A 19,076-nucleotide genomic window follows, 5' to 3' on the forward strand; every position below is an offset into this window, starting at 1 on the left:
CAAAATATTTCTTGGTAAAAAAAAAACAAACCACAACCACACCAGCAACTTTGCCTCAGCCAACAATGATGCAACTGTGGCTCATCCCAACCCCCTTCCCTCCCTGTGACAGCGGAAAAGGAGGAGCACAGGCACAGGATCACAGAGAGGAGCAGGAGGAGAGGCGCCATGGAAGCAGCATCCCACTCTTGCAATTACCACGTCACAATCCAGCCACCCTCAAGATTAACAGCTGCAGTTAAGAGGTTTCCATGACACCAATGGAGCCATGAACTAGGCTGCCAGCCATGTTCTTTTCAGGCAGTTGATTGGTGTGATCACTGAACCCAATGATGTGAAAAGCAGAGGAATTAAGCTCCTGGGGGCTTAATTCTGCAACCCACTCAGGGGAAGTTCACAGAGATGGGGCACACTTTGCCCTTTCTGACTTACAAGGAATTGCTTCTTTTCATGGAAAGGACCTGTCCCTGAATTCTGGGTGCACCGGCACCTCCCAATCCTCCATGTGCAGCTTAAAATCTGCCTTCAGGCACAATTCACGGAGCACAGCCTACCTGAAGGACTGGTGTCCTCTGAATGGAGGCAATCATCAGAGACTGTGGGCAGATATCATGTACCAGAGGCCCTCATCACTGGAACGTCAGTGGCTGGCTACCAGGGACAGGGCCTTCTCTGTTGTGGCACCCGGACTGTGGAATGCTCTCCCAAGCACATATACCTGGCACTATCTCTAAAGCATCAGGTAAGGACTATTTTACATAGCAAAGCTTTTGCTGAGTTGACAGCTTCTGGGTGCTCTGCTGCTGCTGTTTGTATGTCTTTCTTTAAGTCTTGTCTATTGATATGCCTTTTTTATTGTTTCATAGGGAATACAACGCAGAAAACAAAAATCCCCCAACAATCGTATCTGCAATGATGAATCCCTCCCTTCCTTCCTTCCTTCCCTCCCCAACAACATGATCATCTCCACAAAGAAAAATGATTTAGTCCTCTGAAAGTTCTTTTCAACATTGCGCCTGGCAGGCAAAAGCCACGTTCCTTTGTAATAGCAAATGAAATAAACCCAACCAAATTACATAAGTGTGCTCATTACGTCTGCCGTGAGGTTTTTCCTTTTGTGAGATGGCTTGAGCATCAGCCGAGGCGGAGGGGTAAAGGCCATCCCTTTGCGAAAGAACAGAGACACATTCCCGGCACTCAGTGCTCCTGTTTCATGTGAGCTGGGGGGCTGCAGAAAGGGGCAGGGGGCTGTCAGGCTGCCAAGACAGGAGGCTCCCTGGGTGAAGGAGCAGGAAGAAGCGGCAGCAGCAGCAGCAAGGAAAAATAGTAGTCAAATGGAGCCAACCTGAACACAGTAGACAGAACTGCCTCCTGGTCTCCTGCTCCTCCCTCCCTCCCACTTGTCTCCAGAGTGGGTGTCCATGAGCACAGCCCCATTCCTCTCCCAGCCATCTTGGTGCTGCTGCTCATTTCTTCCCACACACCTTGACTCTTGACACACAGTGATTGCAGCAAGAAGCACTTTGAATGGAGCCTGGGCGGCCACTGAGAGCCAGCGCAGACCCTGCTCAAACACCAGCTACCAACCTTGCTCAAATTTGAAGTCTATGTAGGAATACTGGTTCATTTCTTTCCTCCTTTTCCGCTTCCCGCTGGTTTCAGGAGACAGTTCTTGCCATTTTTTGATGGCATCCGAAAAGGCCTGAAGGAAAAGGCAGCGAGTCAAGATGGAAACACAAATATGCAGGGAGAATGATGGTGGTGGTGGCAGTGGCGGTTGTTACTAATAATAATATTAATAATGCCTTGGTGCCTCAGTGGGCTTGACTTCTTACACGCTCAGGCTGTACATCTCCCTTCCAACACTGAGTCAAGTAAATTGTTGTAGCAGTTTGGGGTGGGGGGAAAGAGAGAAGAAACGAAGGGAAGGAACCTTTCGTGTGATTGCATAGTGTCCCTTGAGCTCATGCAGCGCCCACTTGATGTCCTGGCTACTCAACATTTTGAAGTCGGCCATGAGGAGATCAGCCGCTTGGATAAAGCAGCGCTGATCAAGTGGTTCAAGTTTGGAGAAGTCAAAGTAGTCCACTTTAGGCACCTAAGAAAGAAGAAAAAGGGAAACGGGGAGGGAGGCAAGGGGAAAGAGTCAGCGCACCCTCGGCTGGCCTTGGAAGTTTACCGTGATTATTACTCAAGCTTCACTCCACTTTTCCTCCAACAAGCTCAAGATTCTCCCCTACCCACATTTATTCTCAAAACAACCTTGCAATGGAGGTGAGGTTAAAAGGTAGTGAACTGGGCATTTTCTATTCTTGACCTATAAGCCCTTCAGATCCAAGGCTGACAGTGGATGAGTATGCCGATAATCTGCACTTGCTACCTTCCAATGAAATGATCTCAAGGAATTGTAGTCTAGAAAAGGCAACTTGAGAGGAAGGAGCAGGAAGCTCTTGAGCCGTAAGACTCCTGCCCCTGTAACCTATCCTCATAATATATATCCAGATAAGCTCCAACAGGCTAGAAGGGAAGATTCATTATACTGGCCCAAATGCAGGGACTGGAAGATATATGTCCAGGTTAGAGGCCCAAAACTCCTACCCTGCCAGCAATCTGGTTCTGGGCCAGAGGAGCAAGAGCAGCAGTTGCAGACCTTAGAACACTCCCAAGGTGGCTTTGGAAGGGACGGCATACAGAACGATTCCTGCCACTCTCCAGAGGAGGGAGAGATGTATGGGGCTGGTAGGGGACTCCCTACTGAGGGGGCCAGAGGCAGGAGTGAGGCGGTAACAGGATGTCACGGGAGGTGTGCTGTCTTCCAGGTGCAAAGATTCACGATGTGACAAAGAAGTTGCCAAGCCTTATAAAGCCCACTGACCACAGTCCCTTCCTTCTGATTCACGTGGGTACACATGATACGGCTACACACAGCCTTCGACATATAGAAAGGGACTATGAGAGTCTGGGCAGGAAGCTGAAGAGGCTTGGGGCACAGGTGGTTTTTTCATCCCTCCTTCCTGTTGAAAGCCGCGGCCCAGAAGAGAGAGGAAAGAATTGGAAGTACAGCACTGAAGGACTTCTGGCAAGAGATGGATTGAGCCTCACAGCAGCTGGCAAGAATGTGTGTGCTACGAGTTCAACCTTTTAACCTCTGCCCCTTACCTGAAGTCCCTTGAACCCTGCCTAACATACATCAAATAGCCTGCTTGCAGGGACTTCATAATTTCTGATTAACCTTACAACTTGCCACTTACCTTTGTCTCATCTGGGCTGGAGAGGAGGCTGCTATTGGGATTTAAAACCACTCTGCCTTCCTTCTTTGGATAATCTGGATTTTCCAGAAGAAAATTACAAAGTCTGCAAAAGCAAGAGGAGACCATTGCTTGGCCAGGGCTGTCAACTTACTTGACTCAGCTTTTTCCAAGACACTTGTGCTTCCTTCCCCAGCCTGACACCCTCCAGATGCTTTGGGCTACAGCTGCCCCCATTCCTGGTTGTGCTGACTCAGGGGCTTGGTGGGAGTTAGAATCCAACAACATCTAGATGGCACCAGGATGGGGAAAGCTGGCCTAGGGGGCTTGGCAGGCGGATATAGCCCTCCCCACCCGCCCTCAGAACAGCAGCAGCAGCAGCAAATGAAAGAAACAGAGAGCTGGATGCAACAGGGTGCAGGCAAGAGTCAGACCAGGAGCAAGAAAGATCATGTAGCAGCAGCAGGGGGAAAGGAACTCAAAAGGAGGCAAGCATTTTTATGTACTCAATAGTTTTTCCAAATGGGGAAGGAGTACCCAGCTGTACATCAGAAGAACAACTTGTGAGTTTAAACCCATTCTCACAAATGTAAAACACAAAAGAGCCAATCCTAGCTTCCTCTGCTGCCATGTCTAACTTGGCCCCGTGGTAACCAAGAAGCAAAATAAGCCTGGAATACAGAGGAGGCTATCAAGAAGCAGGACCTGTTTTGCTGCTGACTCTTTTCGCAAAAGGTAGCCGAATAAGGACGGGATTGGCAAGCGGCCATGTGCCATGCTGACCCATAGAGCCTGGGTAGGCTGAGCCATAATGGTTGCTCCAGATCGTGACCAGTTAATGAGAGCAGGACACCCCCACACGTTTTTGGGTATCACTACTAGCTGGTTTGTAAGTGTGCCACAAAAGCTTCCATACTTACATGTTTAAGTCACAGCAGTTTTTATTCTGTATTAGATCCTCAATGTACTCTCTGGTTGCATCTGGGAACCTTGCTTCCTGGATTTTTTTTGGGGGGGGAGAGACAAAACACACACATTTTGGTTGAGAAGCAGTTCAAGAAAAGCTTCACCTTTATGGTGATGAGAGCTGGAAATAATATTTCCATGCAAACAGAGTGGCAGTTTTAGACTGAAATGTTCCCACTGTGTTACCTATACACCAGCAAAGGACAATCAGTTGTGTGAATATGCCAAGAAAGCAGCATTACTGTAAAAATGTAATTTATCAGAAACCTTTAGACTAGATGCAATGAAATGCTGAGCAAATTCTTATTATTTATTAAATTTGTATACCACCCTTCACCCGAAGATCACAGGGTGGTTCACAACATAGAAGTACAAAACGAAAACACAAAATGCATTACTGCATGTAATGCGCTAAAAGAAAATGTGATGAAAATGATGTACAGATGGTACATTACACCAGTAAAGTTAGCAAAAATGTATAAAGTAAGTAATAAATGTTGGAAATGTAAGGAAAGAGAGGGAACATTTTATCACATGTGGTGGGAATGTAAAAAGGGAGATGATAAAAATGTTGAAATATACATTTATAAAAAAACCAGAAGCATTTCTCTGGTTTGTTGGAAATGACATAAATAAAAAAGAATGTAAGCTTTTTTTATATGCAGTAACAGCAGCAAGAATACTATTGGCCCAAAAATGGAAGCAGGAAGCAAGAAGAACGACCAACGATGGAAGAATGGAGGATAAAATTAATGGACTATGCGGAACTTGATAAACTAACAGGAAGGATCCGAAACCGGCGGAACCAGAAGTTTACCGAGGACTGGAGTAAATTTACGGATTATTTGAAAAGTATTTGTGATGATCAGACGACATTTGTGGGTTTGCAAGAAGCTCTGTGAGGAATAATATTAGAAATATTGCAAAAATGAAGGAGATGGGATAGGTTAAGAATGTAAAAGCAATATTAAGTTAGGAAATGCGTAAGAAGTGAATAAGACGGAGGATTATCAGAGGTGCTGATGGAAGTCCAATAAGAATGTATTTGTGATAAATTGTGTGGTATGTTTTATAATTTTGTATTTTAAAACTAATAAAGATTATATATATATATATATATATATATATTTGCTTTCGTAGATTTTCACGGGTACAGGAATGCAGGTTTTGGTGTCCTCGGGTGTCTTCCCGTGTAAAAGTTGGGGTGTCTAGGCGACGTTTCGACGAGGTCTCACTCGTCATCTTCAGGCTGGTGCTTTCGGCTTCTTGTTACTGGAACAGAGCGGGATCTCAATGTTTGAGTTCCTATAAATACTGTAGAGGGGGTGTGGTAGCCAATATCCTCAGAAACCCCAAGGATAAAATCCAGTTGGAAAACCAAGGGATCTATGAAATACCCTGCAAAGTCTGCCCAGCCACGTACATTGGACAAACAAACAGACGAATAAATGCACGTATCGCAGAACACAAGAATGCCGTCAAAAAAGAAGAAAAAACTTCCTCTCTTTTCCAACACATGAAAGAAACAGGACACGAAATTAATTTTGCAGATTCCAAATTGCTCTTTAACACGGAACATCACCACAAGAGAATAATCATGGAAGCCATCGAGATAGAGAAACACCCTCACAACATGAACAAGCGTGACGACACATCCCGCTTGCCAGACATCTGGAAATTAGCCCTCCCCACAAAAACTGACACCAGATCCAGAGGCACACAGAACGCCAACACCAATCAACCACACCAGACCCAAACCCAGACCCTCTCCACAGATGAATTACTGACACCATCCAGTAGCCAATCCATGGTGGCACCTCCGGATGCTGCACCCCCCTGCAATCCCTACACAGATCTGGCTGACACAAGCCACAAAACCACAGCTCGCCCCTATACACGAAGCCAAGCCAAAGCACAACTAAGTGCAATACAGCCATCTTCTCAGGAAAACTCTTCACAAAGTTCAAGAGGTCAAGACACAAAGACTTTAGCAACTAATCCACACCTAATGACCCACCTAAGTGGTACTCAGGATATCACTCAAGAAATCACTCAAGGTATCTCTCAAGTAATTAAGGAACAAAAGAAGAAAAGGCACACTAGCCTGGGAACTTCCTCTCTGCCCAGAACATTGGAGGCTAGACACCACACCCCCTCTACAGTATTTATAGGAACTCAAACATTGAGATCCCGCTCTGTTCCAGTAACAAGAAGCCGAAAGCACCAGCCTGAAGATGACGAGTGAGACCTCGTCGAAACGTCGCCTAGACACCCCAACTTTTACACGGGAAGACACCCGAGGACACCAAAACCTGCATATATATATATATATATATATCACAAAATACATGCTAAAACAAAAGCAAAACAAACCTATTAGCCCCCTCCCACAGATGTATTTTAAAATCCATAGAATGTTAATCGGCCAAATGCCTCGTTGAAGAGAAACCTTTGTGCCTGGCGCCTAAAGATATGCCATAAATGTTGTGCATGAAGCTACAAATTTTAGTTGATCCGTTAGTTTAATGCATTAAAGGCCCAATTAGGCAGCTACGACATCAATTAGCCAAAAAAGAAGAAAGTACCAATCAATCAGAAGCAGGAAGCAACACCAGCTTCACTTCACAAAACTGTTTTCTTGTAAAAAAAAAAAAAAGTGTGTCGCAAGGAAGCATCCTTCTTAAAGAGTCACTTTAGGAGTGCCTGCCCTGTGGTGCTGGGTTCATTCCCGACACCTCCCAGAGATCAGAGATGCTCTCCAACAACATCTGGAGGGGCCACAGGCCCCCAACTCCTGGCCTACACTCTGGCAAAGTGTGCTGCAACACACAAGAGTTATTAATCCAGACTTTTTAATTTTTTTATTAATTAGTGTGCCTGCCCATGGGAGACCCCACTCTACCACTGTCTGTAACGCTACGATTCTGTAAGCCAGAGGATGCAAAACCCTCTGCACCACAAGCACGGATCTTGGCAAAAACTCAAAGGATTCGCTGAAGGAAGGAAGCTTGAACACTGCCCAACTGAGGCAAGATTTATACAAGATGTGGCCCACATGGGCTTTCCATGTGCACCTGGTCTCACGCATTTGCTCACATCTGTTGCCCATCTGCTCAGTGCGCCAATCCCTGGCACACAGACAAGGGCAGCACATGGAAAGCTGACATGGGCAAGAGCTTTCCACATGAAAGACGAAGAAGTGGAATCAGTTATGATACATTGGGCTAAAGATATAGGAGACAATATACCAATAGATGATTGGGGGAGACTATGGAAAGAAGGAATAAATTTTACTGCCTGCAGTGCTTTAAAAGAAAATATAATGAAAATGATGTACAGATGGTATATAACACCGGTAAAACTAGCCAAAATGTATAAAACAAATAACAAATGTTGGATATGTAAAGAAAAGGAGGGCACATTTTACCGTTTGTGGTGGGAATGTAAAAAAGTAAAAGACTTATGGGAAATGGTTTATAATGAGATTTTAAAAAGTTGAAATATACATTTTCAAAAAAACCAGAAGCGCTTTTACTTGGAATGGTAGGTACAGAAATTCATAAGAATGATAAAAAAATGTTTTTATATGCGACCACTGCAGCAAGAATACTATTAGCCCAACGATGGAAGCAGGAGGCAATGCCAACAAAAGAAGAGGGGCGAATGAAGGTGATGGACTATGCCGAGCTGGCGAAACTAACAGGGAAAATTTGAAACCAGCAGGACCAGATTTTCCTAAAGGGCTAGAACAAATTTATGTTGTATTTGAAAGACAATTGTAATTATTTAATATTGCTTGTAGGGTTACAAGACGTTTTGTAGGAAGATTTTAACAAATTATTGTGAAAAGGATTGTTTAATTGATGTAAGATTTGATTTATAACAATAAGTATTGTAACAAAATGCAAAACCAGAAAAGGATTTAGAAAACCATTAGAAGGAGTTGAGGGAAGTCGAAGGCTGTGACAGCCAAAGATTAGTCATGATTTTTTCTCTTTTTTTGGAGTTGTTATGCTGGAAAATGTGTAAAAACCAATAAAAAAGAGCTTTTCACATGATGTGCATCCCATTCAGTGAAGCCAAAGTGATCACAGTGGGGGGAAATGAGTGTGCTGTCATTATCTCTTCTTGATGAGGGCCACACTTATGAAGGATACCCGACAACGACACTCACCGTTTCCCTGATGAGAAGAGCAAAGAGGTCCTTGTCGAGCTGAGGACCAGTGCCTTGCTTGGGAACGTCGCTGGAACCAGGATCGGGGGGGCCTCGGGCTGGCGAAGAGGGGCCCGCCTGCTCATTGACCGTTGCCTGCTGCCCACCTCCCTCTTCTTCCGGTGGGTGAGCCAGCTGGGGGGAGGCGGGGCCGGGGATCCCGTCCTGCGGCGGCTCCGGCCTGGGAAAGGCAGGCCCAGGGATCTCCTCCTGGTACGCCCTGGGCAGTGGGCCCAGGTCCATGTCCCGCTGCCCTTGCTGAGGAGAAATGAGGTTGACCACGGGGCCTGCGTCCTTCTCAGCGGGCTGGAAATAGGGGTGGTCCAGCCGCATGTTCTCCTGGATGCAGCGGACAGTCCCTCCGAGCGGCGGTGCCAGCCTCGGCTGCAGCTCTTGCTCCCTCTGCTCCTGCCCTTCCTCATCAGCGGGCAAGACCTCCTCCAAGTTGATGACCTCCTTCTCGCTGCCAGGTCTCGCCTCTCTCGTCCGAGACACGCTGGGACCAGGCTCCGGAACAGCCCCATCGCCGTCCCCCCTCGGCCCAACAGGCTCCGGGGTTTCTGGCAGTTCCAAGACCTCGTTCTCGCTTTCCTGCCGTCCCAGCGCCACGCCAGCGGCCTTCGCACAGTTCCGCCAAGCGCCAGGCGGCCTCGGGGAAGGAGGGGTCCTCGCCTTCTGTCCATCGTGGGGCCCTGGCAACACGTCGCCCTTGGATCCTCCTTCCCCCGACTTGCTCGCACTCTGCCAGGGAGCCGCTGGTCTGATCACGTTGGAGCGCAGAAGCTTCTTCGCTCCTGTCTTTAAAAGGATATTAAGCCGTAGTTAGGCTAGCCGTTTCTTTGGAAGGTTGATTCAGGTTGCAAGTACAGTGGTACCTTGGTTTACAAACTTAATCCGTTCCAGAAGTCTGTTCTTAAGCTGAGGCGCGCTTTCCCTAATAAGGCCTCCCACTGCCAGTGCCCTTCCACCGTTCGGCTTCCGTTCTTAGACTGAGGTAAAGTTCACAAACCAGAACATTACTTCTGGTTTTGTGGAGTTCGTAAACAGGGATGTTCTTAAACCGAGGTACTACTGTATATAGCAGCGATGGCCAAACGTGGCCCTTCAGCTGTTTTGGGACTACAATTCCCATCATCCCTGACCACTGGTCCTGTTAGCTAGGGATGACGGGAGTTGTAGTCCCAACACAGCTGAAGGGCCACGTTTGGCCATCGCTGCTATATAGGATTTAGAGTAAGCATTCCCTGCTTTTGCTCCTGCTAAGGTGGGCTCACATTAAAAGAAAAATAACAAGCAGGATTCTAAGAAGTGGATTTTCTCCCTTTCAGGGAGGCATTTGGCAGCTGGTTTAAGGGTATTTAAAAGCATATTTTGCTGTTCAAAAAATGTTGTGTTTCCTCAAGGTAGTAACAGAATGAAGCTGCTACCTGAAATAGCTGAAATATTCTAGGATGAGCTGTCAGGAGGCAGCCCACCATTCTCACATTTTAAGATGCCCTGCAAAGCTCACTTGGGCAAAGTTTTGGAAGCCAAGTGAGAACAACTCCAGAATATGAGATGGGGGCTTGATTTGTGTCTTACAGCGGGGGAAGATTCATGCATTTGTTACAAGAGTCAAGCTAACTAAATCAGTGCCAGATTTTAAAAGGTTTCAAATAATAAACATATAACTATTCCGTTTTAAACATACATGTGGGATGGAGAGACCATACTTGTTGTATACTAAGCCTAACACAAATTTCAATTTTTGCTATACTGGAGGATGGCCAGGGCCAAAGAGTTACCTCCATCAGTATGACTACATCGTCATCTTCCTCATCCTCCCACTGCCGGCGAACAGGAATGTCCAGCATCACAGGCAATTCTTCATCCGAGGAGTCGGATATGGTGATAAGCCCCTCGTCTCTGTGGTTTATTCTATCTGAAAGAAGGAAGGAGAGAAAGGAGAGACAACTTACCTATCAGCTGAAGGTTCGCAACAGAACACTAATACAGTCGTACCTTGGTTCTCAAATTAAACCATTCCGGGAGTCTGTTTGACTCCCAAAATGGTTCCAAAACCAAGGCACGGCTTCCAATTCAGAAGCCGCGGAAGCTGCGTCAGATGTTTGGCTTCCAAAAATCATTCACAAACCAGAACACTCACTGCTGGGTTTGCGACATTCAGGAGCCGATTTGTTCGACAACTAAGGTGTTTGACTACCAAGGTACAACTGTAGTTATTTCTAGTTGTTATAACTTCAATCTGAAATATGTTACCCGAGTTTGCCTTATAATAAAATGGAAGAAGAACTCAAGGGCTCTGACTAAGGCCACTCGCCACTGGAACAGTCTTGGCCGGGGCAGAGGCATGCCACAGTCTCAAACAAACCAGGACAGGATGCCAACAGAGAACTGCTGCAGGTGGCAGAAGATAGCCTAGGGATAAGTTAACTACTGAATTAAATCCTCTCCTAAGAATGGGAGGGAGAAGGTGAGATGCAACTGGTTCCAGAAGCAGTATCGCTTTAGAGAAGGGATGGGGAATCTCTCGGGCCCAGAGGCTGAAGGGAATGCAATTGAGAAAAAGACTCCTTTCAGATCAAAGTGGTTGCAACTGGCATTCCATGATGCAGGAGAAAGAAGTGGAGAGGAAACCCTGTGCCCTGTAGCTCTTGCCACTGTTGAAGGCTCCACCTCGGTGCAATGCTCCTCATCCCCCAGGCCTGCAATGGGGACTAGAGCTGACTTGTTCAAAACGGCAAGATACCAGCTTGGAGAAGGCTGCAACAGCACCCTTCAATAGTTCCACCAGCCCAGAGGTCTCCAAACTAAGGCCCGCAAGCCGGATAAAGCCCGAGGGACTCATTTATCCGGCCCGCAGCAACCCCTGCTGCCCGCTCTTACCGGCGCTGCGCTGCTGCCCACTTCTGGGTCAGAGGAGCACCGGAAATAGCTTGTGTGCATGCGCAAGCATTATTTCTGGTGCACATCCGGGTCGGAGGAGGCCCGTGCGCATGCGCACAAGCTATTTTCGGTGCTCCTCCAACCTGGAAGTGCGCCAGAAATAGCATGTGCGCGCATATGTATGGGCACAAGCTCCCCCACCCTCTGGCCCGCCGCGCGATCGGCGCTGGAGACACCGGCCCGAGGCGCGGTAAGTTTGCTGACCCCTGCACCAGCCTCATATGCTGCACCTGGAAGAACCAGGAATATTTTCCTTACCTTTCCCCCGGTGGCTCCGGAAACTGTTCAAGTCAATCACTTCTTCGTTTCCACCTCCCTCTGCCATGTTAGAAAGCTAAGAGCTCCAGAGCATGGCACTCACTCTGCCAACAGCACCTGCAAAGGACAAGGTGAGTGGTTAGATCACACTTCTGGTTTTACCACGTGGTAGAGGTTGCTCCAGACAGAGTTTACACAAGGTTCATTTTCTTATTAAGCTGAGCAGCTGGGTTTTAATTGAGAGGTAGGCAACTGCTGGGAGAAATCCAGGAAATCCTTGTACAAATATGCAGAAATCCCATCTGCAGTTATTAATCCATCCACAAACAGGACTTCCGTTTACCTGAAGATCCACCAGGCAAGCACAGAATCTATTACTGGCTACAGAATTTGCCCAGCGGTAAGCGATGGAAGGCTGACTGCCAAGCAAGCATGTGCAGGACTAGGCTGTACATCGCAGCTCTGGCTGTAAATTAGAAACAAATTTCTAGTCCTCATGCTGCAAAAAACACAAACTGAAAGCCCATCTTATTGTCACATTTGCAAACCTAGGAGAGCTGCCTGCTGCCAGCCTCCCACACGCAGGCATACCAGGAACGCCAAGTATGATTATCTCCTGTTTCCCATCTGGCAGCGGCTAAGTTAGAAAAGCTCGGGGTTAGAGTTGCTCTCAAGCGACAAAAGTGCTAATTCAGGGTCCAAAATCAAATTATGATTGATTGTAACAAAATTTCCAGAGAAAACATTTGGCCAGATTGCATGTTTCAACCCCTTAACCAAAGACCACCCAAAAAGCACCATACATACTGCACAGAAAGAGGGCAGTCTCCTATAGAAATGTTGATTCTGGCTTCTCTCCTGTCTGCCAAGGTACCTGATAATGCTTTACTGATTGCATTACCTGGGCAGCCTGGCCACTGAGATGGTAAATACTTTATCCTGGATCCAGGTCACAGGCCCACCCCCTATTCATACCCAAATTATGCCCTTAAGACAGGATTTGTAAGTAACTGCTGGGAAAGGTTTCTCCAAGATATCTCCTTCTGTAGAAGAAATATTCAGAGTACCGTATTTTTCGCACCATAGGACGCACTTTTTCCCCTCCAAAAATGAAGGGGAAATGTGTGTGCGTCCTATGGTGCGAAGGCAGGCTTTCGCTGAAGCCTGGAGAGTGAGAGGGGTCGGTGCGCACCAACCCCTCACGCTCTCCAGGCTTCGCACACCTCTCCGCAAGCAGCGGGAGCGCTCCCGCTGCTTGCGGAGACTTGCCTGCATGCCGAAGCCTGCGCGCGCTGAGCTCAGCGCGCCCAGGTTTTGCGGACCTCTCCGCAAGCAGCGGGAGCGCTCCCATGGCTTGCAGAGAGCTGCCTGTTTGGGGGCTGGGGTCGGGGGAAGCTCAAGCTTCCCCCGCCCCAGCCCCGCGCCTGGGGGGGAAATAATTTTTTCCCCTTTATTTCCCCCCAAAAAAACTGGGTGCGCCCTATGGTGCGAAAAATACGGTAATTAAGAGAGCCAAGAGGGCTTTTTGGGGACTGTTCCGTGTGCTAAAATAATGTGTATTTTTCTCAGGGAATATTTCCTAAATTTTGAAGGATGAAGGATAGGTTTTCTGTGGAGTGTGTGTCAGCTATGTGTGTGTACCCTAAAATTCTAAGACAGGAGAATATAAATACTATTAAAAATGAATAAAATAGCTGTTCTTCATTTAAAAAGTGTATTTGATCAATAAGTTAGAACTAAATATCACAGTCCAACAACAGTACCCTGTGCTAATGTGACTGCGCTTTCCTGTTCTAGATACAGTGGTACATCCAGTTACGAATTTAATTCATTCTGGAGGTCTGTTCTCAACCCTAAACCACTCGTAACACGAGGCGCGCTTTCGCTAATGGCACCTCCCGCTGCCACCACATGACTTCCGCTCGCATCCCAGGGCAAAGATAGCAACCAGGAGCATCTACTTCCGGGTTAGCGGAGCTCGTAACCCGCAACGTTCACAAGGGCGAAGGTAGGCAACACGAGGTTCCACTGTACTGCTGTGCATGCTCCTTATGCCAGAGACAACACTGCAAACTCCTGCCCACCCTCCAGTTAGGCAGGGGTCAGCAACCTAAGGCCCATGGGCCACAAGCAACCCACGGGGGTAGTTTAACCGGTCCATGGACCCCTGCCGCCCGCTCAGGGACTCCCGCCTCCTGCTCAACTCCCATGCACCGCACTAAACCAGCACGGAGCAGAACGGGGACCGCCTTCTGCGGCGCCGGAAGCTCCTGCAGCCAGTGGGAAGCTGCGCACGCCTCCTCTGTGCTGGAAGGAGCACCGGAAATGGCATTTGGCATGAATGTGCGCATGCGCACTCTGGCCCACCGCAGGGTCTGTGGGACCATGAACCAGCCCAAGCCACAAAAACTTTGCCAACCCCTGGGCTAGAGGCTGGGTGGCAATCTGCCATGGATGCTTTAGCTGAGATTTGTGCACTGCAGGTGGGGCTGGACTAGATGACCCTGGGGATCCCTTCCAATTCTACAACATCTGTGATTCTATGACCAGCAATTGTTAAAATCTCCCTCCTTGCAAATCCAGCTCCACCTTGGAATGGCTGGCAAGCCAAATCACAGACCGGGCAAAGCACTGGGTTGCGGAAGTTCTGCTGCCTCCTCAGAGCAAGGAAGAAATTGTTCTGAGCAGCAGCCAGGAACGCAAGCCTGAACAGCCAAACAGGTTCATTAGCTTTCCCAATGGACGTGGGGGCCTGGGATCAGCGGCAGCCAGGAACAAGAGCAACCTGCTCTTCACCAGAAAGGCCACAGTGTGATAGGAATTTTGAGAACAAAATTTTCAGATACACTGAAACAGTGTCTCTGAAGAAGTGTGCATGCACACGAAAGCTCATACCAAGAACTGACTTAGTTGGTCTTTAAGGTGCTACTGGAAGGATTTTTTTTTGTTTTGACTATGGCAGACCAACACGGCTACCTATCTGTAACAGGAATTTTGAGGTCTTAGATATATGGTAATGTTCATAAGCGTACCAACCAAGCATGTACATAGATCAGCACAGGAAGACCGACCTGGAACAATTTTGATTCCCAAACTATCCCAAACTGACCAAATGTTTTCTCTGCAAGGTCAAAGGAAAATGGAAAAGCATCCCCACTGTCTGTGTTTGAATAGGGTGTGAGCCTGTGACCTGGCCCAGGAAAGAAGTATTTATCACTACAAAAGACTAGCCAGGTTCGCAGGAAAGACAATCAATTAACCTGCCAGACAGGATATAAACAACATTCAAAGTTTCTGTTTTAGGCCGCCTTTTTATGATGTAGGTGTGATGTATCTGAGGGGTGGTCTTAGATTACACCCCTTCTGTGATGTACGTATGATGTTTCTGGGGGTGGTTGTGATCTACAGGGTGGCAATTTCAAAAGTCTTTATAAGGCTTTGCACGCCATTTTTCTGGGTCTTCCTCCTCTCTCCTGCGGGTGAAGGGAGCACCCTGTTGCAACAGATCAATAAAGATCAAGTTTACTAGCTACTTTGCTTCTCAATATTCTCTGGTTAAAGGTAAAGGTAAAGGGACCCCTGACCATTAGGTCCAGTCGTGACCAACTCTGGGGTTGCGGCGCTCATCTCGCTTTATTGGCCGAGGGAGGCGGCGTACAGCTTCCGGGTCATGTGGCCAGTATGACTAAGCCGCTTCTGGTTGGCCGCTTCTCTGGTTGGCCTCTGTTAATTCTCTCCTACCAATAGGGAACCTATGTAAGGACTCTATATGGGCTCTTGGATACCCCATAAGAGAAAAAGGGCAATTTTTGTTTACAACAGCAGAAACATTTAACCAGCTATGGCAAGGGCAGCCAACGGGGGGGGGGGGGGCAATCCCATCATCCCTGACCCCTGGCATGCTGGTTGGGACTGGCAGAAGTTGGAAGTCCAGCAGCACCTGGCGGGCAGCAGTTCTGCTCCCCCTGAGTTATTGATTAAATGCCTTTGGATTATCCTCCTCCTAGAAGCACCGTATTAAAAGAACAAGAACATAAGATGCGTCCGTGAGGAGTCCGGAGGTTGGCAACACCAGAACGGGGCTTTTCTGCAGTGGAATGCCCCCCCCCCCCGGAAGCTCGCTTGGCACTTTCGTTGCATCTCTTTAGGCACCAGGCAAAAACATTCCTCTTCTCCCAGGCCTTTGGTTAATTAAATAATCTATGCCTATGCCCTTTTAAACTGGGCGTGGGGTATTGTTCTTGTCTGTTACTAGGTTATATACTTTTGTGCTTTTATATTGTCAACAGCCCTGTGATCCTAGGATGAAGGGCAGCATAGAAATTTAACAACAACGACCACCACCAGATGCCCATGGAGAGCTCAAAAGCAGGAATCTGAAAAGTGGGAGTCACCTCAGCTCCCTGGAAATGGGAAGCGAACAATAAGTGTTGATTCCATGGGGAGTTAAATGGGGATTAACATCCAAATGAAAAGGCCTCCCTTCCTATTTAATAACATTTAATAATAACAGTTGTAGTAAACTAAGTTAATTTTTATTTGCTTCATTTTCTCACAGGCTGGAAGGAACGTCTCTGAGGTGAGGAATGTCACAGCACACATTCATCTTAACAGAAGCCTCTCTCTTTTCGCATGTTTCAGAAACACTGTTCTTACTCATATGCAAGCATAATCAATCACAATAGGCTACGACTCAAATGATTAAACAGACTAAGGGCTTTTTAATGCAGCCTACAGCTTCATTTGCTAGGATGACCTTCAAGGGCCCAAAGCCAGGCTGGCTCACCTCGCCAGATGTTCTGCATTACGCCTCTTCCACCCACCCACACCTCACCTCAAGGAGAGCTGGGGCCCAGCAGCATCTCTCCCCGCCCCCCACCCCAAGGTTACCCACTCCTGGTCTAAATCCACTACAGTCGTACTTTGGAAGTTGAATGGAATCCATTCCTGAAGTCCGTTCGACTTCCAAAACATTCAGAAACCAATGTGCAGCTTCTGATTGGCTGCAAGAAGCTCCTGTAGCCAATCAGAAGCCGCGGAAGCTCCGTCGGATGTTTAGGGTTCCAAAGAACATTCGCAAACCAGAACACTCACTTCCAGGTTTGCGGCATTTGGGAGTCCAAGTCCCAAGGATCAAAGGTATGACTGTAAATTATCTCCTTAACAGTCAACCCTTAGCAGTCTCAGCACTGCCCTGGGTGCCAAAACTGCCAGATAATGCTAAAGCCAAATGCCTGGAGGTAAAAATGAGTAGTCATGTTTTTCAAAAAGTGAAAGTGGTCAAGCTTTTTAAAAAGTGAAACTAATAATCTAACGGGAGCCAGAAGCCGTATCTTCCACAACACCCTAATTAATTGGCTCACCGTTACCCCTCGTTACTTCCAGAAAATGGAAAACAGGAAAACGCTGTTGTGACAAATTTTCAATAACTGAGGAATGCTTCTTCTCTTAATTAAAACTGAAGGTGTGACTTCACTCTGCTACCTGAAAGAGTCCGTTTTAACGGCGTGAAGGAGTAACGATACCCCTCCTCCACGTGTCCCTGAGCAAATTCCTGTTCCGAGCATCTCTCCCGGGATCTCATCCAAAGATGCGCTGTGCAGAAGCCACCAAGGACAATTCTATATTGAGATACAATCAAATGATGCATCACACCCCTGACACAAAGATGCAACAGAATTAGCGATCCCCAAATGAGGCTGACTGGAAAAAAGGGGAGAATGTAGCACAAAAAACTCCTCTGCCTCCCAGCTTTCTGTCTCCTGCCAAAGGTTCAGGAAAGGCTGAATATGCTCAATAAACTCCCAAGCAGCCTGCTCAGATGCTGCTGCCTTTTCTCCAAACCAGGCTCACCTAGACAAGCCCCGGGGGTTTGGGGAACAAATATCACAACTGGAGAGAGATCTGTTGGAATTTAAAAGTGCTGCCAAAAAAGTGCTGCCAAAAATGTATATTATTGGATTGGGAGAAAAAGAATGAGCAAGTCTTCAATGATACGTTGGGCAATAGATATTGGTTATAATATAGTTATGGAAGTGTGGGAATGATTGTGAAATACGGATATAAAATTTACAGCATGCTATGGTTTAAGAGAAAGCTATATGAAAATGTTATATACATGGTATCTAACACTGAGTAAACTGGCAAAAAATGTATAAATCAAAATTGAATAAGTGTTGGAAATGCGAAGAGAAAAAATGTACTTTCTATCATATGTGGTCTCGCAGTATGTTTAAAGCTTACTGATACATAATGAATTGAGAAAGATGTTTAAAATAACATTTGTTTAAAAAATCAGCATTTTTAAACAAATTTTCTTTTGGAAATTACAGGGCCAGAATTACCTAAACAGTATAGAAATTTATTCATGTATGCTACTACAGCGGCAATAATGTTATTTGCCCAAAAATAGAAAGAAAAAGTCCCGATGAAAGAAGAATGGATACAAAAACTTATGGACTACGCAGAAATGGCAAAACTTACTGCGGGGCGGGTGGAGAGAGAAATCAAGATAACATTAAAAAATGGAAATGGTTTATTGAATATTTACAAACAAATTGTAAACAAACTGGCAGGGTTATTGTAATAACCTGCCGTTTCATAAGAGTAAACAATTAAAGTAGATGAATGAAAAAATAAGTTAGAATATGCAGGAAATGAAAAAAAAAATTAATGTAAGGAACCGCAGAAAGAGGAGGAAGTCAAGTTTTTATATGTTTAAGTTGCTGTAAAACTACTGAAATGTATATAACTGAAAACCTCAAATCTTTTTTCAAAAAAGCCTTTTGCAACCAGAAGATGCTGAAGGAAAAGTGATCCTGCTGCAAGAGTTAAGGACCAGTGAAAGCTGAGGAAGAACTGAGCACCCGAACCATTTCTTCTTTATCAGCAACACACAGGACTGGGCAAGCGCCACTGGCTAGCACTCAGTTGTCCATGTGTCTAAGAATCTGACGACTGCATGTAGGAATTTGGATCCCCCCTCCCCCCCTCCAAGAATGTTGAAGCATTGGATTTTATTAAACCTCTTGTCTTTCTAAATGCTTCCTACAACTAAACCATTTCCTGGCAATTTCAGAATGAGAGAGAAATCTCTGTAATATGGTACAAAGGGGGGCAAACCTCCAGGTTATACAGTTGAGGACACCTCCAATCGATGCTGAATTTAAGTTTTGAAAGTCCTCTCCCTGATGCAGCAAAGCAATGTCTACAGCAGGGCAGGGAGACCTCTTCTGGCCAGTGGGCCAGATCTTCACCTTCCAATTCCTGATGGACTGAATTTATCAGGAAGACCCTGTCAATCACGTGACACCACTATGACACCAGGTGATGCTGTGCTTAGAAGCCCCGATTGTCGGGACTCCAAAGCACAGAACAAGGCTGTTTGAAAGCCCTTTAACAAGCAGCCTCACACTGTTCTTTGTGCACCCAGTTTTCAAAAGTTC

General features: G+C 46.6%; 1 protein-coding gene across 1 annotated transcript in view; it reads right to left on the reverse strand.

Annotated features, from left to right (window-relative positions):
- The window catches only part of RNF216 (ring finger protein 216), an 82,656-nt gene that overhangs the window by 60,394 nt on the left and 3,186 nt on the right, over positions 1-19,076 (reverse strand). Inside the window, exons 2-8 of the mRNA XM_083711402.1 lie at positions 11,632-11,748; positions 10,212-10,348; positions 8,389-9,225; positions 4,169-4,245; positions 3,252-3,354; positions 1,934-2,098; positions 1,588-1,702 (exon numbers count right to left, since the gene is read on the reverse strand). Coding sequence (XP_083567528.1) covers positions 1,588-1,702; positions 1,934-2,098; positions 3,252-3,354; positions 4,169-4,245; positions 8,389-9,225; positions 10,212-10,348; positions 11,632-11,698 — 1,501 coding nt within the window. The 5' untranslated portion in view covers positions 11,699-11,748. The remainder of the gene's footprint in view (positions 1-1,587; positions 1,703-1,933; positions 2,099-3,251; positions 3,355-4,168; positions 4,246-8,388; positions 9,226-10,211; positions 10,349-11,631; positions 11,749-19,076) is intronic.

The sequence above is a fragment of the Podarcis gaigeae genome (assembly GCF_964106915.1).
Source record: "Podarcis gaigeae genome assembly, chromosome: 14".
Classification (NCBI taxonomy): domain Eukaryota; kingdom Metazoa; phylum Chordata; class Lepidosauria; order Squamata; family Lacertidae; genus Podarcis; species Podarcis gaigeae.